Source organism: Symphodus melops, assembly GCF_947650265.1.
Source record: "Symphodus melops genome assembly, chromosome: 17".
In the NCBI taxonomy this organism is placed as follows: Eukaryota; Metazoa; Chordata; class Actinopteri; order Labriformes; family Labridae; genus Symphodus; species Symphodus melops.
The window spans coordinates 4,181,468-4,206,534 of NC_136707.1; the positions used below are offsets into that span (position 1 = coordinate 4,181,468).

Below are 25,067 nucleotides of genomic sequence, written 5' to 3' on the forward strand. Positions count from 1 at the left end.
GTGATGTCCCTGATTTAGATTCTGTCATTTTCAGAGGTCAGCTTTGGTGCACAGTGTGATGAAGCTCTCCAGTTAGTCATATTAGCTACAGCTGTAGTAGTACAGCATCTACAGTGTATCACTGACACACACACACACACACACACACACACACACACACACACACACACACACACACACACACACACACACACACAAAGTGTTCCCCAGTTGAACACTGACTTTCATTGACAGGATAGCCGGTTTTCTTGCAAACAGAGACATAAGATGACAGTTCATTTTTCCACATAGACTGATATATTGACTGGCTGGCTGGCTGGGTTCACTGAGTTGACTACAGAAACATCTCCGTCAGATCTTCACCCTGACCAGCGGCTGGCAGTGGAGCTGGCACGGCGTCTAAACAGCGAGGAGCCAGGTTTGAGCAGGCCAGACTGCTGTTTCTGTTTCTTGCTCTTCCTACGGTCTCGAAGAACAGGAAACATCCAGTCGAGTGAGGTGAAAGACTCAAAGAAGGAGCTGATGCAACACGGTGTGAGTGTGTGTGTGTGTGTGTGTGTGTGTGTGTGTGTGTGTGTGGGGGGGGGGGGGGGATGATAGAGAAGAAAAAGCAAGAGGAAGAAAGTCGATCATTTGAACAAAACATGCCATTCACCTTGGGCACCTCCCCTTCGATGTGTGTGTGTGTGTGTGTGTGTGCGTGTGCGTGTGCGTGTGTGTAAGGCCTTATATAAGGGGGCCGAACAGCCTACGCCGATGTATAAATACGCACGATGCTGCTGGTGAAGCAGGCAGCAGGGTCAGAGTGAGTCAGCACACCCATATCACTCCTCCTCTCTCTCTTCCATCACTCAATCCTCTCTTCTTCTTCTTCTTCTTCTTCTTCTTCTTCTCCTCCTCCTCCTCCAGCTCTGCATCTATGATTCTTCCTGTTGATGCAGCTCATCCTTTTTTTTCCGAGGGAAAAACACAGAGGATTTCACTTGGCAGGGAACGCGTGACCTTTGGTTGCTGCTGATCGTAGGACATGTAGCAGGCAGTGTAAACAAAACAAGCTCTTAGAATTTCACAGCAACGGGTCGGAGTTCGGCGCCTAAAGATCCGTCCTGGTGACTGACTGCCTTTCTCCACTGTGATTCTGTTGATTATCGTTTCTTGATATCCGTGCCTGAGAACAGCGAAGAGAGACACTTGGCCATTTCGTTTCGCTCCGCTCACGTCACACTTCTCAAAGTGTTGGTGAGCTCGCACGCTGACAGCTCGTGAGCAGTATGTTCACTACTAACTATGTGTCAGAGATAATGTTCCTGCTAAACCAGTCTGCATACTGAACATGTTACATCTTCCATGTGGATCCATAAGTTGAAGGATTCATTTATAGTCCCTCTTTTTTTTTTTTTTTTTTTTTTTATCCTTGCATAAAACGAAGTTCTGCTGTCATTTCTTACACAACTTTACACAAACAGGTCGAGGTGGGGGGGGGGAAAAAATCGAGAAAGAAAAAAATATTGCAAATTGTTTTTAAAAATTCTTCCAAAAATTGATTTGTTTAAAAAATGTTTTTCTTTAACTCAGTTGAAGATAAATTCAAAAATAGACCTTGAATCATGAATCCAGAATTGTTTAAAATCAAAGATTGATTCTTAATCGAATCGTGTCTCAAAGAATTGAACTCCAATATTAAAACAAATCACTTCTAAGTGAAGCTCCTTTCTTTTACATTTTACTCTCCCTTTAGATTTACTGACTGACATGTTAATGTGCCACAATCAACATGCACTATTGCTACCCACATGGGGGGGTGTGAGTGGAGAGCTGGGAATCTTTGGGTGGGTCAAGATTCCATTCAGAATCTCAGTTTGATTCAAATGATTCTGGACTGTTGGGATTGAAAGTCTATTTTGGATTGATAGTGATTGATTGACAGTTTACTCCCCAGCAAGCCGAACAGCTCACTGACTCTCTCTTTCTTCAGCTGCTTCCTGTCGTGTTGTTGTTTCAGACCGCCTGCTGATTTTGATCTGTTCTCTCTCTCTCTCTCTCTCTCTCTCTCTCTCTCCCTCCTTCGCTCTTTCCCTCGCTCTCTCTCTCTCCAGATATTTTCCAGCCGAGCCTTCTATTCTACTTTCAATCAATCCCTCTTTATTTGTATAGCTCCAATTCATAACAAATGCTATCTCAAGACACTTTAAAAAAAGAGCAGTCTAGACCGTATATTGAGTTTATCCGCCAGACTTTTTTGGGCCCGTAGAGACACGACGGATGTAGCCTGGTTCTGCTCGAGGTTTCTTCCTCTTTTCTTTGCCACTGTTGCTTAGTAACTCTTTGAGACCCTTACTCTTCGAGGGTCACGACCTCCTTCATAAAGGAAAGTGGTTTTTTTTTTGTAATTTTGCGTCGTATCAAAAAGAAGTGGATTGAATGATTCTGTCAGGACGAAAAAGGGATGCAGTACCTTGTCATGTTTTTGATCATCAGCTACATTATGTTAGCCCCTATCAACAGATTATTACGCAACATTCAATTAGAGAAAACAGGAGACACTACAGTCTGGCTGCCTTCGAGCTCCGTTCGATCTCAGATTCAGCTCCGTGCCAGCACTGTGAAAGAAATCTGGCACGGCATGATTTTACATGGTCCAGCTCACACCTCCACCCTTCTCCTCTATCCCATTCACTCCATCTCTCTCTCTCTCTCTCTCTCTCTCTCTCTCATTCACCGTCTTTCATTCACTCCCATCTCTTCCGGAGACAACTGTCCGTCACAGCCTGTCCGCCTGTCGGAGATTTTCCTTTCACAGCGTTCCTTTCTGTCTGCTTCATTGATCTGCCTCATCTCTGTCACTTTTAATTACCTTCACTTTCTCTCTTAATCGCCCTCCGTTGCCATCGCACTCCCCGTTTGTCACTCGGCTTAATTTCACAGCACTCATAATTTTTGTCACAATTGCCTTGTTCACACTCATACAGCTGCCAGACTAAATACTGCCTTTTACTGAGACGCTGGAATTGAAGTGCCTCTGCTAATGTCAACCTGGAAGAGCTTCTGGTGAAACATTCCACTTTATAAATTACAGAAATTGGTCTCTTGAGTTCACAAAACACTTAGGGGAGTGTTGTCAGAAAGAAAAGGCGAGGTGATGTAAGAAAGTGGTAAACAACAGCATCACTGACAGTTCTCTGCGTCTACATTTCACATGTTGTCTTTGTGCCGTTTCCAATTAAACATGAGCTTGGGATCCGATCATCACTTACATTTTACAAAACAACCAAACTTTTTTTGGTTTGGAAGAAACATCATGCCAACTGGCACACTGAGCTCTCAGTCAAACAACGTGTGTGAACATGTGAAAAGGGCATTACAGAAGTCGAAACTGAAAAGGATGAAAATGTCAACGATACCTTCAAGATTAAAAAATAAATAAATAAACTTTCTCACGTGAGGAAAAAGTCATTTCTTGTTGTGGGGATGAATCTCTGTAAAATCAAGCGCACGCTGTAGTAAAGTGGTTCGAGATCATTGACACTCCTGTTTGTCTTGGACAAATTAAGACAATCTTCAGAGTGTGTTCCACGCTAAGTTGTGAATGTAAGTCATATTGTTTGTAAGATTTAGGGCACTGGTCTGAATCACGGACCCATTTATTACAAGGTTGCATAATTACCTCAGTTTGGCCCGTGTTCAAACAGGGACATTTACAAGTGCACCAAAAATGTGTGATGGAGGAGGAAAATGCTCTCAGGTTTACAGTGAGGTTCAACACTTTATCAAACTTACTTCATGCAAAACATTTTCACGAGCACTGAGACACATAATCAATCGGCAGAGCACTTTAACAAAACCCGAGAGAAATTTACAGACGACAGAATCTTGCTTGAAAGTGACTGAGCGAGCGGTCAATTTGTTTGTTTTGACGGAAAGGCGCTGTGTTTACTGTCTCAGATGGGTTCTGCAAAACGGACAAAACATCATTCGCTCATAAACTCTGTAAGACATTTCACACAGTGTTGAACATTGATGTTGGCTCTGATGTTTTTGTACTGATATTGGTAAATGAAATATGTCCGTTCTTTGTAAATAAAGTGGATAAAAAAAAAAAGAGATTAAATATTGAGTATTGCTTTTGAGGACAATTTATAAATTTGAAGAGAAAGAAATATGGAGTTGATTTAAAAAAACAGAAAGACATCTGCAGCGGTAATCTTTGCACCAACAACGTCTGTCTCTTCTTTTTCTCCGTCTGTTTTTTTGTGTGCCGTTTGTGTGTTCCTGTGTGTGTGTGTGTGTGAGTGAGTTTGTGAGTGTTTGTGTGGAGAGCACTTAATTTCTTCTCATAACAGAAGTACATCTACCTCCACAGTGTGACCTGAACATGTCCAGCAAAACGCACACACAAATACACAACGCTGTAATCTCCAGTACAGTAAATCAACTTTCCTCCTCTCCTCTGCTCTCCTCTCGCACTGCCTCCCCCCTTCACCACCACTTCTCTCTCTCTCTCTCTCTCTCTCTCTCTCTCTATCTCTCTCTCTCTCTCTTAACTCCCCCGCAAACAGTACCTGCTGTTTTGGTCCAGACAGCAAGAAAAATAACTGAGGGTGGGAATGAAGAAGTTAGAGAAATAGAAGTGCAGGAGTGTATAACTTATGTATATATATATGACTGTTGGCTTGGCTGCATTTAATTTGCTGAAGAGCACTCATCGTCCTCAACCTGCAGTTTTATCCAATCGACTGATTGACTCATTAATTCAGAGAGAGAGAGAGAGAGAGAGAGAGAGAGAGAGAGAGAGAGAGAGAGAGAGAGAGAGAGAGAGAGAGAGAGAGAGAGAGAGAGAGCTTTTTATAAGAGGTTGAGGGCGAGAGAGAGAGAGAGAGAGAGAGAGAGAGAGAGAGAGAGAGAGAGTGAGAGTGGGAAAGAGAGGACAGGAGCTGCATTTGATTGAAGAGCTGCAGATATGAACAACAAAGTCAAGCAGACGAACAAAATAATGAACTGAAAAGGTTCGGCCTTATTTGGCAAAGAGAAACAAATGTTACACAATGTAATAAGTGTTCAGCGTCACATGAAACTTGTAAAAGTCTGTAGTTTAACCTGTAAGACCTGTACATAACAGCTTGTGTGAGGTATTATATCCAGCTACTGAGCGTTTGCCGGTGGTATCCAGACATACAGCGGCTTGATGCTAACTCCAAACAGAATCAAAAGCTTTTTAAAAATAAAAAACTGCTTTATCACAGGTTTTGAAAACCAACACTATTTATTTTGAAGATGTGAAAAACCCCTGGTGAACACCTACTGATGAAAACAGTCCCTTCTGATGTCATGTACCACAGAAACACTGATATGAAACTGCAGAGCCTCCTTAGTGTATAGTTAGCAGTTTGACAGATACTACAGGACATAATATCAACATATCTTATAAGAGCAACTAAACATAAGGGTAAACGTTCTCATAACATTTGCAACTTGTCGGCCAACTATGTAAGAGGAAGTGTGATTGATTCGATTTATGAGATTGGGTTATCAGAGGGCATAAACAAAGACCCCACAAGAGTTTGTTTTTCAGATCAAGTTGTGTTGGTTATCAACAGCAAATCACTCAATGCTTGGCAACAAACCAGTGGTGCCTGGCAGTCTCTTTACATGTGCCGATAATCAGACACAAAAACACATTCAAGAACAAATACATTTAGTACAGCATATCGATACTGAACACAACCATACAAGCGAAGCACTTGAAGGGTAAAACCATCGGACGTAAATCTTCATTGACGACACAGAAAACAATCTCAAAATAGAGCCATCCATCAAACTAAAGAAAAACCTCCATAAAGAAGTGTTTTTCAGATTATATTATGGACTTTTATACCTTTACTGTAGAGGACGAGTTGGTAAGCTGGGATGAGAGAGTGGGGGATGACTCTGTGGCAGAGTGCACAGTCAGAGGCATTCCTTGAAAGCCTACAACCTCTGTGCATGGACCGCTAGGCTATCTGGGCCTGCAGAAATGGGTTTGAAATATTCTTTTGAACAGTCCCCTTTGGTTTGGACGTTTGATATACAGCATTGCCAACTGTTTTTTGTTGGATGTCTTCAGTAGACGCTCAGGTGAAAGGGCCTTGTAGCTTAGAAACTTGGCAGGAACAAAGCTGTGAAGTGCTTTATGACTGATTAAAGGAAACTTTGAATCGATTCGGAATTTCACAGGCAGCCAATGCAGCATGGCTAAAATAAGAACGGTACGTACAGCCCATCCAAGTAAAAAGTCTTCTGCATTGGGAAAAAGCTGAAGACCTGCCAGGACTGTTTGGCAAGTGAAAAGGGCATGGCAGAAGTCGAGACAGAAAAACATGAAAGCATCAATAATACCTTCTCGAAAAAAGAAAAAAAACAACTAGAGAAGAGTTTCTCATGTAAAGAAAAAGGATCATTTCTTGTTATGGTGGTCACATTTCTAAAAAGGCACTGGTTGATGATGTATAAGGCAAAAGACAACAAACAATGGTTGGAGAAGTTCAGGAGCAGCGTGGAGAGCATTGATGTCAAAACGGACAGCTCACTTTAGTGCGAGTGCACTTAAACTGTCAAACCCAAGCATATCAAATTCATTTATTGACAAAAGGAACAGGACAGGAAGCAGTAAATGGAAACTAATAAAGGCTGAGCAGGGGAGAGAGACAGAAAGCCTGCCGGAGTTCAAGTGTAAAAAAAGACAAATAGAGTCAGGGGACAGATGGCGATGAGGATGCGACGAGAGCAACATGGAAACAGAAAGTCAAACAACAGAAAGCGACGTACAGATGGAGGGAGAGACAGAAAAAGAGGTCTGGGATCACTGCACTCCTGTCAGCTCGTGTCCCTGTTGCTAGGTTACCATCCATAGATGAATGGGTTAAAGTATCTCAGGAGCAACAGTGACATAGTTAGCTAGTCCCCCATCAGACAACACACACGTGCAGAGATAAATGGAGCAACTCTCAGTTTGATTTACATTTTGCAGTCGAGTTGAGAAGAGGGTTGTAAAAGGCTGACACATAACCACAGAAACAAACACAGCAGTAATACAACGCCCTAACAACAATATAGTCCTATTCAGCTTCAAAGTGAATGATTCTTTACAACAGCAATGCACTTTTTTATAAAACATGTCAACGACAGCAAATTGATCAAAAACATGACGTAAGGCAACTCGGCTTGTCAAAAAACTCAATAGTGAATGAATAAAGTGTTGATATCAAAGAGTCAGTAACGATACGACCAAGGAGCCCCACCAAAAAAAGGGAGTTATTGCAGTCAAAAAACAAAATTAATTTTAATTGTTATCTTTATTTTTATCTTGTTATATTTTATTTTATTTTATTTTTTTTTTTTTTAAAGATTTATTTTTGGCGTTTTTATGCCTTTATTATAGAGGGAGGAGAGTGGATAGAGTCGGAAAGGGGGAGAGAGTGGGGAGAGACATGCGGGAAATGGGCCACAGGCCGGACGCGAACCCGGGCCGCCCGCGCGCGAGGACTGAGCCTCAATACATGGGATCGCGCGCACTGCCGCTGCGCCACCGGCGACCCCATATTTTATTTTTTTTGGGATACACAACAGAAGCTGCCGACACACACTTTTTCTGAACAAAAGACCTCACTATAACCAATCTAGTAAATCTGACTTTGACTTCCTCAGGGCGGACAAAGTCTCGCACCCCCATGAGATCTGTCCCCCAGACATGAGAACGAGGTTACAGGTGAGAATCCAGAAATGAGCTGACGTTAGCATCACATTTGGATGAGCTGCGTCACTTCATGTTCTGCAGTATGTGATGACTTGAGAGAGAAAACAGGCTGTGCAAACGATATTTCAATGACTTCATCTGTATCTATTTTAGTAAAACATAGATTGAAAATTTTGTCCACCTATAAACTGAAAGACCCTTTGTCCTAGAAATTATATCATAGTACATTTTACAAAGCCACCACAGCAGCATCAGCACAGCAGCAACAGCAGCAGCTCTCCCTCAGCAGTTAGTAATCCAGGTGGGCCATCCCACCTACACAAAATGATTCACGTTTCGCTGTAGATATTTAGCTCATCGAGTCAAATTGCCGCTGGTGCTTGTGATCAGGTTCAATTCGTAGATCACCTACCTTTCAAGCAATAATAACAAAGTAAAGCAAAGATGTAGGAAAAGTGAGTAATTAACTAAAGGACAGGAGGAGGGCCAGTGATGTTACTGTGGTGAGAGTGATGTAGGTGGAACCTTTGGCTCTTTTACTGCAGTAGATTCAAACACACATGATCACATGTACTTTCTTTCTGATCTTCGTTGTGTGTTTGTTCTCGTACTATTACGTTAAAGGCATTATAAGTACCGCAGGTGACAAGGTGAAGATGCAGCATCCACTCCAGTGATGCCACTCGATGGGATTCTAAAGACAATATCCGATTATCTGAAAGGTGCGAAAGGAAAAAACACAAACACGTTGGAGAAACTGGACATAAAGCAAAAGCTATATCATGTATGTGATCATACTTACAATCTACTGTCTAAGAAATATAAGCAGCAACTATTTCCTCCCACATCTCGTTCAGGATGGAAAACAAAATGCACTGATATGCTCCCAGATCATCATCATCAAAAATAAGACATTTGACAACTTATTTTTTATTTTACTGCTACACTGTGTGACTATGAACAGCAACATATCCAATGGGACGTCTGGCCATAGGTTAAAACAACATATCTTATAATCGAAGCTAACGGTCGACAACAGCTAAAGTTAGCATTCAACCACTGCAGCTCATACTGCATTAGCTAGAAATACACATCTTCCACTATTGTATTGTACAACACCCGAGATAATATTTACTTTCAGTCATTTCCAAGTTAGCTCATACGTGGCTGGATGGGGCTGTTTTCTGACTCTGGCTAATGACATTATCACAGTCATTGTTCAACTTGACATCTGGTTACTTGAATGTTTCTGTTCATTGTGTTTTAGCTGATAACCAATCTAGCAGCAGTGTCAGCAATTTGACAGAAACTCTATATCCATGGATATCCAACCTGGAATACAGTAATCTACATGACATCACTTGAATGAAGCTTTCTTTTATTGGTTAAGTGATATAGATCAGGAGATCAGCTCCTTCTAGTTTGAATTAACTGTAAGCTACCAAGGTAGGTAGCCAATCATTGTAATGCATATACACATACAGTACTGTGTGTTTACTCTACCAGGAAACAACAGTGCAGCTTGACATTAAAACTGCAGGTCATAAATTCACTTCACTGATCAAAATACTAGACCTGTGTTACCCAGGTTACCTAGAAACAGTCAGATCCAGCTGATAGGGGCTGTATTGATGCTGTGTAACCAGCCAGAGTGACCGGTGGTTGTTTCCACAAAAATAGCAGCCACAGGCACAATGAACCATTTCCTCTGCGTGAGGAAGGCAGCTATTGACAGTTACGTGTCAGCGATGATTCTCTCTGGAAGTTCCTGGAGCTGACACAGATTCACAGTGAGTTGGCACCTAGATATGTGTGAGAAGTGTGCAAAAAAAGTCAACAGCCCACTAGCTGATATCTACCTACCAACATTTTTGAAACCATCCCAGTTATAACCTCTATTTAACAAATACAGATAAACTATATAGTACAAGAGTATTGGCCACTCTTTTGTAATCCTGGGTAGGGTATAGTTCAGTTTACATGTCGAAGTCCATGCTATGTTGATAGTCAAGGAAAGATCCCCCTCAAGGGTAACACCAACAATAGAGAGACAGGAGAGTCAGTGTTTTCAAGGATTGTAAGAGGATTTTATGCAGGTCCTGATATCGTTAATGTGCATAAAAACTGTCATGCATGTAGGACAAAAAAACATCGAAGGGAAGGCTTTTTTGAGATTTTCAAGGGGGGGCCCACTGAGCCATTTAGCCACGAACACTTATTATAACCACATGACAAATGTTATTCTCCTACTGGGATCATTTGTGTGATGTTTGGTGAGTCTACAACAATATCAAGCCTCTCAAAAAACTACTTCCTGTTTGCGGCGAACGACGCGTCTGTATCGGGAAAGCGTTAGACGTTTGAGCTTGAAGCGGTAGTATGGCCACGGTGTTAGGACGGTTCACACCCCTTTTGAGGAGGATACAATGAACTTTGTAGCTGCAGTCAGTGCTAATTCAGAAGCATTAACTTCCTGTTGTCAACAGATGGCGCTGTGAAAAATGAGGTGATTTTTGAATACTGCATGGCAGACATATGAGCATTTTAATGTTCAAATATTGGCAAAAAACAAACAAACATCCAAGTTTGACCACACACGACCACGTCCTTCGACTAAATAATGAATGAGCACAGCATAACATGTTCAACATGTCTCGAACACAGCAACAGTATTTTGGCTTTCAAACAAAAAACAGATGAACATGCTCTGTTAACTGTGCCAAAGACAAGTGCAGCCAAAACAGGCAGCACAGCAAACATTTACCACCATAATGTTTGAGATATCGACTTATGTGAAAACTCGTTGTCATTATAAGATTTGTAGTCCTATCGCCGAGGCCTAGCTACGGTCCAGCCCAAAAAAAAAGATGTGAGCATTGGCTGAAGAGCTTTCCTCTCAAGTTTTTAACAAATGTGCTCGACTATTTAAAGTTACGAGAACATTTACATTTGTTGACTTTGACAATATCAAAAAGGAATGAACATCAAATGTCAGCAACTTTTGTGCTGGTTTCCTCTTGTGTTTTGATTGTTTGTGTTGTCTAACAAGTCTGACCCAAATGAGTTGTCTGGTCTGTCCCAATATCATGTCTCCAAGGTGTCACTATTGATGCAAATGTCAGCAGCAAGGACAGCCAAGCCCAAAAGGAGATTGTGTAGCAATGTGTAACTGAAAGTCAATACAAGTACACACACACACACACACACAAACACACACACACACACACAGTCTTAGTGAGTCTTCAGATGTGTGAAAGTAGACCAGAGTAAAAGGAGCTAGTCCCAACTGACAAGTAAAATTAGACTAGGTCACACAAATACACACACACACACACACACACACCTGTGGAATTAATGAACACACGGCGTCAGATAGCCATTGCTGACCTTCAAAAACAGAAACTGAGAATTCCTCTTTTAAGCTTTTCTGAGAAGTAGAAAAACATAGATTTAAAGAAAAAGAATCAATAAATCAATCTTTGAATTTCTATTCCCGTCGTGACAAAGTGCTGAAAAGTTACGACATTCTTTTCATAAAGAACAGGCTATTGAAGGCTCCAGAGGCCAAGCTAAAGACATGAGCAACCTTGCACATAATAGCAACCCAAAAACCTGTTCACACTCTGACACACACACACACACACACACACACACAATTTCAAACTGAGAAGAGGAAGCAGTTAAGGGAGGAAATACACCAAGTGTTACAGTACAATGACTGTTAGAAAAAACATGACTGATAGTTTCAGTTCACATGCATGCCAACCCGCTCGAGTGCACTCTGTAGTTACATATCTTTACTGTTTTTAAGAGCGGCTGACTGTTTGATCTGGTTGCAGCGTTTTTATTTGGAATTTATTTGACTGGAACTCTTCTGTCTGGATTGTGGTTTATCATGCATCACTCAGCTGTTGTCTAATTTGGAGCTTCAGATGGGTGCAGCACGAGAACAAAATGAATTTCAAAGAACACGCACACACACACACACACACACACACACACTGAGTGTCTCCTCTGCTAATAATAATCAGAAGGAGTCTTCCCACCCAAGACGTGTGATTCATATCATGTTGTTGTGTGCCATGAGCACGAGCTGTTTAGGATGCAAGTTTGTTACGTCTGACAAATGCACCAGAAATGTAGGAAAAATCAATACACTATAATGCAGCAATATCAATAGGCCGAGTGAGGCCGAAGCTATCGGACGTGTTGAGGACTGCAGCGGTGGAGCATGAAAGGGTGAAATAAAAAGTTACATAACAGGAGAACGCACACAAAAAAACAAAGTCCTTATCTGCGAATGATGAAATCCAGAACAGCCTCAGCTGCAGCTTGTGTTAAGTACCTCTTAGCATGACGCAAATATTAAACAGCTTTATTAAATTTGTTATGCTTTACCTGCCAATGCTGCCGTCAGAATGCTGACCTTAGCGTTTCACTTAAAACAGACATACAGTAGCTGTTAGTGTGTTTTTTTTCCCCACCTCATTTAAAGTGAATATGTTAGAATTCATTCTTTTTTTTTTTAATAATCAGGTTGTAAATGTGGAACAGCTTCCAAAAGGCTAGGTCTTGGTAAAAAGCTGAAAATAAAGTCGCTGACGTACTGTATGACGTCCCTGATTGCCTCGGCTGTACTCAGAGTTTTTGAGAGTTTACAGCGCAGCATCATGAAGATACAGATTGTTCACACTGCAGAGGAAAGGAGTCTGTCATGCTACGCTCCTAACTCTACACGGGACGTAATCTGTCCCTGATTGATGTGCACAGCTCGTTATGATGCATAGACTGTGCCTGCATCATGCTGAAGCGATCAGAGGAAGTGATGTCATCGGTCGAGCTGCTGTGAGAATGCAGATGTTTGACCTTCATCCGTGACAGGTTCACGTCATACTAACCGTCTCTGCCGGGTCTTTATTTCTCCTCTGTGCTACATCACACATCATTTTTGATGCAAAAATCTAATTAAATGTACAAAACTGATCAAAGTTGCCAATTTCTTTTTTCACACTGATTCACTTGGGGTTTAGGATCTCCAACCTGAAAGTGTCTCCTTAACAAGATGATAATCGCTAACGCTATTCAAAAAAGCAGCGTGCAATGCAAGGAGGAAACATTGACAAAAGCAACGTGACGTTTTTGTCCGATGACGCACGTGGGGCTCATTTCACCTAAACCAAAGATTATTCAATATCTGCATTGTTGAAAATTACATTTAGAACATTTTCAACCTTCAAACTGCTTAAAATGTCTGAAACAGAGAACGTCTCTGTGGAGTGCCTGTATGAATTTTTGTCTTTCAAGGTGGAAAAAACATTGAATTTCATACATTTTAGAGCAAGCTTTCCAATGTTTTAAACAAATAACTGAAGAATAAGAAAAATATGTAGATATTTAAAATACTGGGGGCCATGTACAGAGACTAGTCCTCTTCCTGATGTTTGACTCTATCCTTCTCTAAACAAAGGGAAACAAAACCCACAAATAAGAACCTCTTAAAAATGCCAAACACAGGGGATTTCACCCCTCTGCCTCTTGAACCACCAAAGGGAAAGTCCCCATAGTTCCCCACATTTATACCTCGATCAGTGTTTTCTGTAATCTCAATCAACACATCTGTTGGGGTTTTTTTATTTTTTCTCATTTTCAATGTTCTCCCTTCACACCTACACACTCATCCCTCCCTCCTCTTCCACCCCCCTCTGCACTCCCCCATCCATCCATCCATCCATCCATCCATCCATCCATCCATCCCATTTGGTGCTACTCTCAGAGGAACACTTGGGCTATTTATAAAAGCATCAAAGCCCACAGCTTCCAACACAGCCACTGGAGAGAAAGAGGGGGAGATGGAGACGGAGAGAAAGAGGTGGAGGGAAAGGAGGGCTCGAGAAAAGGAGAGACGAGGAACTAAGATTAAAAGATTGAAGGAGAGAAGAAAAAAAGAAAAGATCAAGAAGGGTAAGACTGTAACAGGCTGAGGAAGGATCAACCTGTTCTTCTCATTCCCCGGTTGTACGGATCTCGTCTTGTACCTGCGTGCTTCTTTGCTCCGTGATAAACAATCTCTAATAAAAATCATACAGTGTTTGTCGACAGACTGCTGCTTCATGCAAAGGGCTCCTTTTCTACTCCAAAAAAAAAAAAAACGTGAGGTGGACACATGATTCCTGATACAGAAACTGAAGACTAAAGCTCCTTTTACAGTGCAAGTTTAGTTGGTCAAACGCAGAAAGCTCAGTTACACATGTACTGTGTAGACTACTCAAGCTTTAAACATAACATACCATAAGATAAAGAAAGGCTACTAACGTCAAGAAGAAGTACTCGAGTACATGTACCAATCCCTACACTGACTGTCTCCTTCCCCCCAGGCTGAAATACCTGCATCAAGTTAAAGGGAGGAATCTCTATTCACCTCTGACACCTTCTTCCCCTCAGGCTTGACAGCTTATGTGCAAACATGTTCGGGCCCCACAGTGTCTGTCAAAAAAAAAAAAAGAAAAAAGAAAAAAAGAAGAAGGGCCGGCCTCTGCACAAATGTTGTTGACGACCCTTGACCTAAAAGATGTGAAAGTCTGTTCATGATGCAGGAAGCAGGAAAGAAGGGTCAGTATTTGACAACCAGAGATCAGAAAGACTTTGGAAGAGGAGAAGGTGGACAAGACGAAGAAGATGAAGAAGTGAAGGAGAATAAAAGAAAAGATTAAAAAAAATAAAAAATAGAACAGAGCGTTGGGTCAAAGGAGTTGAAGAAAACAGACTGGAGTCAGAAATGTTTCATCTATTTCCCTTTCCTTCAGGATGCACCTCAGCATGTTTGTTGTGTATGCATGTGTGTGATGTGTGTGTTGTGTGTGCTGTGTGTGTGTATGTGTGTGTGTGTGCGTGTGTGTGTGTGTGTGTGCGTGTGTGTGTGTGTGTGTGTGTGTGTGTGTGTGTGGGAGGCAGGGTTTAGATCCGTAGATCTCCCGCCCACACACACACAGGTTAGAGTTGCAGAAGCACCTGAGCTGCGTTCACCAGCGCCAACAGACACAGATGTTTGCAAACGTTTACTAACTGGCTTGAACCTGAATCAGCTCCTGAAGAACGCAGAAAACATGTCATCTGAATCCAGAGGAGCTGCGGGCACTCGGCCCGGCAGCAGCGTGATGGGATTTTTTTTTTTTTTTTTTCTGATGAAAGCAAGAGGCGCCCGATTAAACCTCGACACAAAAGATGCCATCAGTCAAAGGCAAGCGTGAATGTAGCTCGTTATAAATGCATACAGTCCATTCCTACTTCTAAAGTATGCTGATAGGTGTAGAAAACAACACCTTCATGGCTTGTTTTAGGTGCCATTTACACTCCATTCCTACACTGTTCTGTCTCTCTCTGCTTTCCCTCTCAACTCTTCTCTACCTCCATTATCTCCTCTGCAGAGCAACATTTTTTTTTCTTTTTTTCTTTTCTTTTTTTTTTAAATCTCACCCACCACCTCTCGGCTCGAGTGCCATTCCGGGATCCATTTCTCATTCATTTTCAACCATCAGCCTCGTTTTATTTAGCTTCTTTTTTTTTCCCTTTTTACACAGAATACATGTTCTTGCTCACAGCCTGCAGGAACAAACCACTTGAGTTTTGTGCCGTTTTGGAACACTCTCAAAATGCAAAAGAGATTTTGCTGGAGAGAATGGTGGTTGGAATACCGGGAAGGAGAATTTTACAGATGCCATGAAATCATCCTTTCTCTCGCCTCTCCTTCGTCAATTTTTTTTCTTTTTTTCCTGCCTGGTATTCTCTTTGCCGTGAGTTTAATATGATATCATGTTACATTGAACACCCGGGAGAGAACAGCACTTTTCTGTTCCTGCCCTCGATGGACACGCGTCTCACACCCTTCTGGTTTTTTTTTTTTTTTTTTTTCCTGCACTTGCTATGAGCTTGTTGGAACTTTCAAGGAAATCGAATCTAATCTTCCTCTTCTTCCTACGCCCTTCCCACTCACTTTCTCCCCCTTTTGTCTCTTCCCTCGATGAATTCCACCCCCTCATTCTCTCTCTCTCTCTCTCTCTCTCTCTCACATATTATATCTTATTTTCTCCTCTCAGTCGTCTTCTCCCTCTTTCCGTCCTTGCTCCCCACATTCGTCATGTTTCTCAACCTCCCTGCCACTCAGCCTGCTCTCCATCTCCCTCAAGTTCTCTAAAAAGGGTAATTTGTCCATTAAGTCCGTGAGGAGACAGTCGAGGACACTCGACGAGCCTGTTCCATGCTGAAATCCAACCCATTATTAACACACTCGTTTAGGAACGTGGGCATTGGGCAGATGGGAGCACCAGAGCTCACACAGTCAGTGTATGAAGGACAGAAGAGCTCGCCCGTTGATTTAACGGTGACGAAGCACGCGCACGCGTCGACGTACCAAATACATCAAGCACTCATATACACGGGATTTTAAACACCATGAAAATCTGAAAACAAGCCGAGTCTTTGAGTCTGACTCTTACTGATGTGTTCACTGTTTACAGCTACAACAACACAAGCAGCTCGGACCTGTTAAACTGTATACAGACTTACAGCATAAACAAAAACACGGAACTTCTGAGTTTAACCAGCTCAGCGACGGCCTCGAAACCTCTCTCAACCGTTTACGAGCCTCTTCAATATTTATCCGAGTTTTACTTGGCTTCTCATCGAAGCGATTCATGTCACGTAGTCTCAGTTCTATCTGGACGCTGTAACCCCTGATGGTTGGCCGTGATAACTGCTTTCATATGTGGCAAACTGAGGGGCGTCTAAAACGGCCATGTGGAGGCCTTGAACCCGCCTGCCCACTCTGGTCAAATACAGAGCGTTCTGTCCGAGTCCAAAGCTCAGAACCAGGACCGACTGCATCGTTGTCAAAGAAGCTATTTGACTTTTTTCCCCCATTCTTTCCTTTGTTTTGTTTTTAAATACTTTTTCAAAATGTTCTGCTTATTTTGGACCTCTCTTTCTCATTCCATCCTCATCTTGTTTTCATTTTTTGTTTTGTAGAATCAAGACAAGGTCATAAATGTTTGCCGTGTATGTTGTGATTTTTGTACAAAACAAAAAATGTCATTTTTGAAATTCGGAGCATCTTTAAGTGGCCTCTTTTTCCTTTCGGCTTCAGATGATCCGAGTGTTTGGCTCTGTCGCTGATAAATGGTTGTCTTTATTACAACAGATTCCCCGTCAATAGAATTTGATAGGTAACCAAGCACACGCAGATGGACAGCCGAGGGACGGATTATTCTGGAAGATTTTGCGGACGTTGTTTCGATGTTAAACGCTTCATGATGACTTTCTCTCTCTGAATAGATATTCACTGCTTCAGAGTCCACACAAATAAACCGTGTCACCATACATCTAGATGGTAGTGGAGTAAAAACTGAAACTTCCCCTTTTGGTTTTTTTTGGTTTTTTTCAACCATGACAAGGCAGAAGACAGACGAAGAGGAACAAGCGGAACAAACTCTAAACAAGCATTGTTACACTGTGAGCATCCGAAAGAAGCCCCGGGGAGGGCTGTCACTCCACTGGATCTTAACTCAGTGGTATGATATCATGATATAAACTGATTTTTTTGTGCACATCTTAATGTGTGAAGGAGTTTTTTGAATGACTATAAATGACTTTAAGACTGAATAAGATCTGTAAGCAGTAACAGGCAGTCAGTGTGAGGAGATGAACAGCGGAGTGACGGGCTCTTTTGGCTCATTTGAAGAGCAGGTTTGGATCATCTGCAGGGGTTTAATAGTGCTTGTGTTGAGTGTGAGCTGTTTGTTTTTTTTTTACATGAATGTGAATTATTTAGAGAGTGGTCAGTGGAGACGCAGGTGAAGATACTGTACATGTGAGCACCAGGTGTGAGCATCCTCAGATTGCTGCAGGAGGATTGATATAAACGCCCATGCTGCGTAGACAGTCACTGCACTCATTTATCCACTCCAGTTTCAAACTCCTGACACTGTCATGGCCGACGGGTCAGTGCTGCACACACGACGTGCAGGTGCGTTTCACACAAGCTCACCACACACATCGTACTGCGACACAGAGGTCCAGGTCATATTGATGGTTCGACCTTTAAGTGAAAAAAGAAATAAAAACATGCAGACTAGTCTGAACTATTAAAAGAGAAGTCGAACAAAAACTTTGTCCTGCAATAAGAGTTTCTAATCGCACACTTTAGTACTTAATACAGCTGTATGTGTGTGTGTGTGTGTGTGTGTGTGTGTGTGACCTTGCAGAGGAATTCCCTTTCTCCCTGAGCTTTAGGGAAGCGATACCCTCCAGACGAACTATCATGTCAGAGTGCAACTCAGGACACACACACACACACACACACACACACACACCTGATAAATAGAAGGTAAGTGGCAGACTGTTGCTAAGTGCCCAGTCACTCGCGCACATACATAGTCAAAGACATATAGGTTATTTTTGGCACCAGTTGGAGCGAGATCTGAAATTTTGGATGTGAAATCACTTCTCCTTCAAACTCCTCCATCAGTCCAGCAGCGCCGTGTCCGAGTCCTGCTGCTGGACTGAAAAGGTCTCACAACACCTCCAAGCACCCCGCTTCCTCTACAGACACACCGAGGGTCCACTGCAGAGCAGCGGATGCCTCCCTTAAAGACACTATAGACCCCGCTACAAGTACTAATTACACCTTAGCCACCGCTGTGCTGAACAGCATCTCTTCCATCCTGCAGCATATAGACAGCTGCATCTGAATATTTCACTGTTGCTAGGAGACGTGAAAAATCCTTCATATCCAGTTAGATGTTAATACAAGTGGATAAGACGGACTCGAAGCAAACTGATAACAAAAAAACACACACACACACACACACACACACACACACAAAAGCCTAAAGCACCTCAGCATTTTCATCCGGTATGATGTTTGTGTGATAGCTTCAGTCGATTCATTTACAGCTCGGGAGAGGAGGCTGAATCCGTCTCTGTGCAGCAAATGAACACACACCAAGCAGATCAAGTTTTCACGCATGTCGGCGGTCACCATAACTACACTTTGTTAAGCTCCATTTGATAACAGCATGATGTTGATGAGCTGATTCCAAACTTGAACCTCTCCTTTAAGCTAACCCACACGAGGCTAACAGAAAAGGCCGGAAAATAGAAGTCATGTACACGATACGGTTGGCCAAGATGACAACTGACACGTCTCCAGATGTCTTTTTTTCTCTCTTTCGCTCAGGGTGGGAAGTTTAAATGCGGCTGTCAGTCCTTCCAGGAAGTGAAAATGTCGCAATGTAGCTAATTCATGCTACTTGAGGGAATCCTTGCGTCTCTTTGTGACTTTGACATGTCGACCACAGTCTGAAACGTGGTACAATTGAAGACGCTGCCTGTGCCTGCGTCACCACTTCTTATTGGAAATGGAATTTGCTTAAGTTGCAGTCTTTCCTTCATTGGACACTCAGAAGACTCAGTACCAACATGTTTGGTGAAAAAGCTTTTCTTTTTTTCTTCTGAACTTCTGACACATTTTTACATAAATCCTGTTTTTGACTTTATAGCTGGAAAGTCTTTCAGTCTGAGTCACTTCCTTCCACATCCCGGCTCACCTTCCTTCCATCAATAGCTTAAACTACACCTACAGCATGCTTCACCAAGAAATAAGCACCACAGTCCTGCCTCCACTTCCAGACTGGTCTCTGTTGCATTATGTGTTTTCCCACAGAGACTTTCCCCACTCATTTTAGATGGCTCTATTCATATGAAAAGCTCCAGCTGCAGTGACCCAAAAACAGAGACAATCCAAACACGCACTCTCTCTTCACACATGTAGCAAATCAGTGCTCCTTCTTTTTTTTTTTTCTTCTTTCCATCAGTATTACTGCAAATCTTACAGAGTTTTAATATTCTTGGAATGACTCGCCTTTGGGGAAAAAAAAAAAAAAATGCCAGAGAAAAAAAAACTCTGAGTTTGAATGACGATACATTTTAGCCCCTTTTCACACACGGCACGCCTTCTAATTTTTCTTTGCGTTGAGCATCATGTGTGAATGCAAAGGGCAACCATTTTCAGAACAGAAGTTTTCTTGCCGGCTGTGAAAGGTCAGCGCAGGAAGTGAAGAGGGGCAGGCGGTCCTGAAACTTGGTAGAATTTGTAACATATTGTTGAACATATCAAACTTTTTTTCATTAGTTACTTTTGGTTGTACGCAGCTGGCGAGCTCGTTGATTGGATGGTTAAAGAGCTACATTGCATTGTGGGGCGGTTTAGTATGACCACCGTACACCTTTCATTCTTCAAATCTCTGGCTGTTATACGATACATGCAGGCCTCTGTCACACATGTAACATGACTTTATATCTCAGTACATAATGTGACGTCTTATTTAGGACGAACAGTGAAAGTTTCTGCTTTTGGACACAGTCACTGTGTAACATGCAGCGACTTCACTGAACACCGCACGCTAGGATACATAGCCTCCATCACCAGGCTGGCAACGCCCCTTTTCACAGCTGTCCTCCCTTATCAGGTTTTAATCATGCCAAGATGTTACCAGCAGAGGCAGACAGCGCCACACAAAGTAGTGTGAGTGCGTACTTCACAATCAGCGTCACGTCACAGGCTGACAGCTCAGCTCCTGTACCTGCAGCTAATAGTAGTGAAAACAGCTGCTAAGAGAAAGAGCTACAGAGCTGCACACAAACTGCACATTTTGGATTATTCTCTCAACACAATGGGAGACAGTTTAAACCCTCTTCTCTCTGGGAGACCCCGAAAAAAGAACAATGTCTTCTATACCGGAGCGACTTGAATTACGGATTAGAAAGTAGAAAAAAAAAAAAAACAGAAAGAAAGACAAGAAAAGAAGGTTCAATGATTTCCAAGAGAAATAAAGAGGAAAGAAAAAGAAGCAGGTAGTGAAGGAGCGCTGCAGGTTGAAGAAGAGATGAGAGTTGTTAACAAAGAAAACTTTTTTTTTTTCTCTAAAGTGAATGTCAAAGCAGAAAACAAACGACCGCACTAAAAGAAGAAAAAGAGATCATTAGGTGAAGAAGTGACAAACATTTGAGGTGGCAAAGTGGATGAGGATCATTAAGCAATGGAGCAATCCAAACAGTGTGCGTGTGTGCGCGTGTGTGTGCGCGTGTGTGTGTGTGTTGAAGTTTAATCCACCTACCTTGACACTGGAATCCCTGCTTTCCAAAACCCCTGTGAAGAGAACAGACAGAAAAAACAGGTTAAACATTGTACAGGCACAGACGTGTACACACACACACACACACACACACACACACACACACACACACACACACACACACACACACACACACACACACACACACACACACACACACACACACACACACACACACACACACACACACACACACACACACACACACACACACACAGAATGTAAAGGTATTCTGAAACCTCTTCTCTCTTGCCTTTACACATTTGCGTGGAGGCAAATGTCTAAACTATCTGTAGTTTCTGTGGAGCGCAAAAGCTTTCCTTTCCAAGGAGCAGAACATTTAAACGCACCCACCTGCAGTCGTAGAATAATAATACAAGGCAGCGCAGACTTTCGATTAATCTATGAGCAGAGTAGTGAATATGCAGAGGTCAACATAAGCCCACACACACACACAAACACACATACAGTATGCTGGTGTGTTGGGCAGGGCTGCAGCTGCCCTGAGGCGAAATGGTCAACCACACCTACTGTAGTCAATGGTTGGGAGAAGGCCTGCAGGTTTGTACAAACACACAAACACACTCGTGCACACCCAAGAGAACTTCACTTGAGCCTCGCTGATTTGAATATTCAGGCAACTAATACATAATCTGTAGGGGTGAGTAATCACAGAGTGCTCTGATTGCTTTAATTCATTAGATAGATAGATAGATAGATAGATAGACAGATAGATAGATAGATAGATAGATAGATAGATAGATAGATAGATAGATAGATAGATAGATAGATAGATAGATAGATAGATAGATAGATAGATAGATAGATAGATAGATAGATAGATAGATGGATGGATGGATGGATGGATGGATGGATGGATGGATGGATGATGGATGGATGGATGGATGGATGGATGGTCGGTCTAAGCAGGTCAAGCACTTACACAGGGTGCACAGTGTTCTTCTATTTAGAGGTATTTACAACCAGTGAGACCATCCCATTATATTCCCTCTCACACACACACACACACACACACACACGCGCACACACACACACAAACACACAGTCTTCTAGGTCAAACCATTTAGCCATTCACAAATTAAAAAGCCCATCATAGGCCTTAAATAATGTCCGATTTGGGAATAGCACACAGTGCAGATAATAATAAACGGGATAAATTAGGCCAACCTAGAGCCGGAAACTCATTTAATAACCCGAGCGAAGTCACTGTCTAGTAAACCCTGGTGGGCTGCATGGTGGCATGTCTGCAGAGGAGATGATGAAGAGAGGAGGAAGAGAAGAGAAGAGCAGCAGCAGGCGGAGGAAGGCAGTGTCAGTGAGTGTTTTTGTGTGTGAAACACATTTTTTTTTTGTTGCCGCTCAAGTTATTCCTCCTGGCAGCGTTTCACTTCTTTTCACTGGGTCTCTCTTCTTTTTTTTTTTTTGGACGCGTTTCATTTTTATCTCAACCTCTCTTCATTCCTCAGCCTACCAATAGGCTATACCACTAAACAAAAGGTCTGCAGATATTTCTTCTATTTTTTGTTGTTGTTATTGAAGCAGCCCACATCTTCTTCTTTTTTTTGCTGTCTTCCCTCCTTTACTGATATAGCATCAACAAGTGCAGGAATGAAGATGAAATCAATGTTTATTCTGAGGAATCTGTGCAACTGGTTCAACACTCCCACTTTGTTTATTCCTGTTTAATGATGTAACACTATATAACACTCCAGCCATTTTGACAAATAAATAGGCGTTATCTCACCTGTTTTCTCATATAAATTGTCATCTACTTGTAAAATAACCTGAGTTTAACTTGTCCTGGTGTTTCAACCAAAAGGACCCACACGTTTTTTCATCAATATACACAATATTTATCCCTTTCCTTTTATCCAAAAATCACAAATTAAAGTGTTTAATTAAATATAACCAACGTCCAGCCCCCTCCATCCCTCCCTGTGTGCTGTGTCTGTGTCCTCACCAGATGAAGTCGGTACAGTGGCTGCAGAAGGTGGGCTGCTTAAAGAAGCGCGCGATGAACTTGTGGTCCTTCACCTCGTGCACGTTCTTCTGCCGGAGGGCTCCCTGGCGCGCGAAGCCCCGCATGGGCTCGCGGGGTCCATCCTCCCCGTCGCTGTTGGTCGCCGCCGAGTCTGCCATTCTCCGACTACCTGTGCGGGGTGTCTTCTTTACCACTTCTTCACCGAACCAACGCGAGTTGTTGGCGTCTCAAACGCGTTTGTCTGCCGCTGCTGCTGGAAAAGTCGTGTAATGCGACGTTCCGAGAAGAGCACGTTAAAAATGTGAAGTGTCTGATTGTAAGCTTTCGGTGGTTTGATGGAAGTTATCTTGTCCGTCGCGCTGCTTTCCCCTCCGCTTCCTCCTTTTCTTGTCAGCGCTCAGTGAGTCTGACTACTGAGGGAGAGGGAGAGCGCGCGAGAGAGAGCGAGCAAAAGAGAGAGAGAGAGAGAGAGAGAGAGAGAGAGAAGGTTTGATTGTCATTTGGAATCTCTTGGAGCTGTGAAAGCTTAATTTTCTCTCTACAGGGTATACCTAAAATTGCAGTTTAATTAGGCTAGTTCTTCAAATGTGACTAAAAATATTTGTTAAGCTTACTTTTAGAACAGCAAACATATGGCCAAAGCATTTAAAGGGGAGCCATTTCATATTAAAGGAATAGTCTATTTCTGTTGTGGAAACACTTGTTTTTGTGTGAAAGTGACTTTAAGCAATTGACTATTGTCTGACAACAATATAAGCATAACTAAATTCTTGTTTAGCCAGCATATAGTGTAAATATTAATGGACAAAGACTGAGCTATGTCACTCGCAGAGGCCTTTAGATTCCCATTCATGGCGGTCACCACCTTAAAATTGTCTCAACCTAACTTTCAGTCAATCTAGGATGGCTAAGAGCTGCAGCTGAGGCAGCTTTAAACCTCTTGACCTAACTGTGCCCATCTTTAATGGTTGTCTATCATGAGTGTTGTTGTCCTCCTGGTGTGTGTGGGCCTCCATACATGCAATCAATCACTTTAGAAACAAATGTTGCATATTTTATGTCATTTTGTTTTAATACTTGGTACCGAGCAGGATATACTTATTGTGTTTCACAGTATTTATTTTGAAATGTTGTCTGGTGTGTTTCTTCATTGTCTTCTGTTTAATGTCGGACTACACTACATTAGCGACATACTCATGCAACCATTGTTTCATTTTTCTTCGCATAAATGATCAGTGTCATTCTCATTTAATGTTGGGAGTAACACTCATCCTTCATATAATTACAATGGATGCCTTTTTCATAAAATGGACCCCAGTAAAATGTGCCAAAAGAATTTTAAACCAGGCTGTAAAAATAGTCATTTATGATGTAAAAAAGTTTTTGTTTTATTTTTTTGACCAGGTGTGTACGCGACTTCAAAGCTTTCAAGCAGGAATTCAACGAATCACAGGATTTTACACTTCCACATCAGCCTCATTTTTAACATTGGGCGTTGCCACTTGGTAGCCATGTGGCCATAACCGACTTCCATCTCAGATCAGATTATCAGTGATGGAAGCTGAGATTAAGTTCTGCCTGTGTTTCCTCTACACATACACATATTTTTCCTGCCTACAGAGATAGATGTGTGATATGTAAGTGGTCAATACTAAAGCCACACATGTAACACAAATGGACACCAGAACACGCTCTTAAAGTTTAGTTCCAGTCCAGTGACTACTGATTGTATGATGTGTATGCAGAATCTGTAAATTGAGATTTGTATGAAGCCCTTCATGCTGCATTTACTTTGACGTGAGGCTTTACATAATGGGTTTAGTAAATCTGCAGGAAACACAAGTGTGACATTGTTCATATAGATTATTATGAAACAGTATATTGCTGACAAAATTATCTGATGAATAATTCCATGAGTGCAGATAAAACCGTACAACAGCCAAGAGTGCAGAAAACAAAAAAATGAGTTACAGCACATGGCATCAGTTCAGCTAGAGTTAAGTGGTAGGATTATTTTGTTTGCTTCTGACAAATAGATTTTACGATGACTTTAACATTTTTAAAAATGAACACATTCACTTTTCAACTGGTATTTTAAAAAAATGTCCATGCTCCCCATCATGTTGTGCTCTAAATTGTGACTTTGATT

The 25,067-nt window shown here is 42.0% G+C and overlaps 1 protein-coding gene across 2 annotated transcripts in view; it reads right to left on the reverse strand.

Moving 5' to 3' along the window:
* Positions 1-23,344, reverse strand: part of LOC306837951 (protein kinase C beta type-like) — an 86,482-nt gene extending 63,138 nt beyond the window's left edge. Inside the window, exons 1-2 of one of the 2 annotated variants that reach the window (XM_079365844.1) lie at positions 22,898-23,344; positions 20,899-20,930 (exon numbers count right to left, since the gene is read on the reverse strand). In XM_079365844.1, the coding sequence (XP_079221970.1) occupies positions 20,899-20,930; positions 22,898-23,076 (211 nt within the window). In that variant the 5' untranslated portion in view covers positions 23,077-23,344. The remainder of the gene's footprint in view (positions 1-20,898; positions 20,931-22,897) is intronic. The other variant, XM_079365843.1, reaches the window with a different exon arrangement.
* Positions 23,345-25,067: the final 1,723 nt, after the last annotated feature.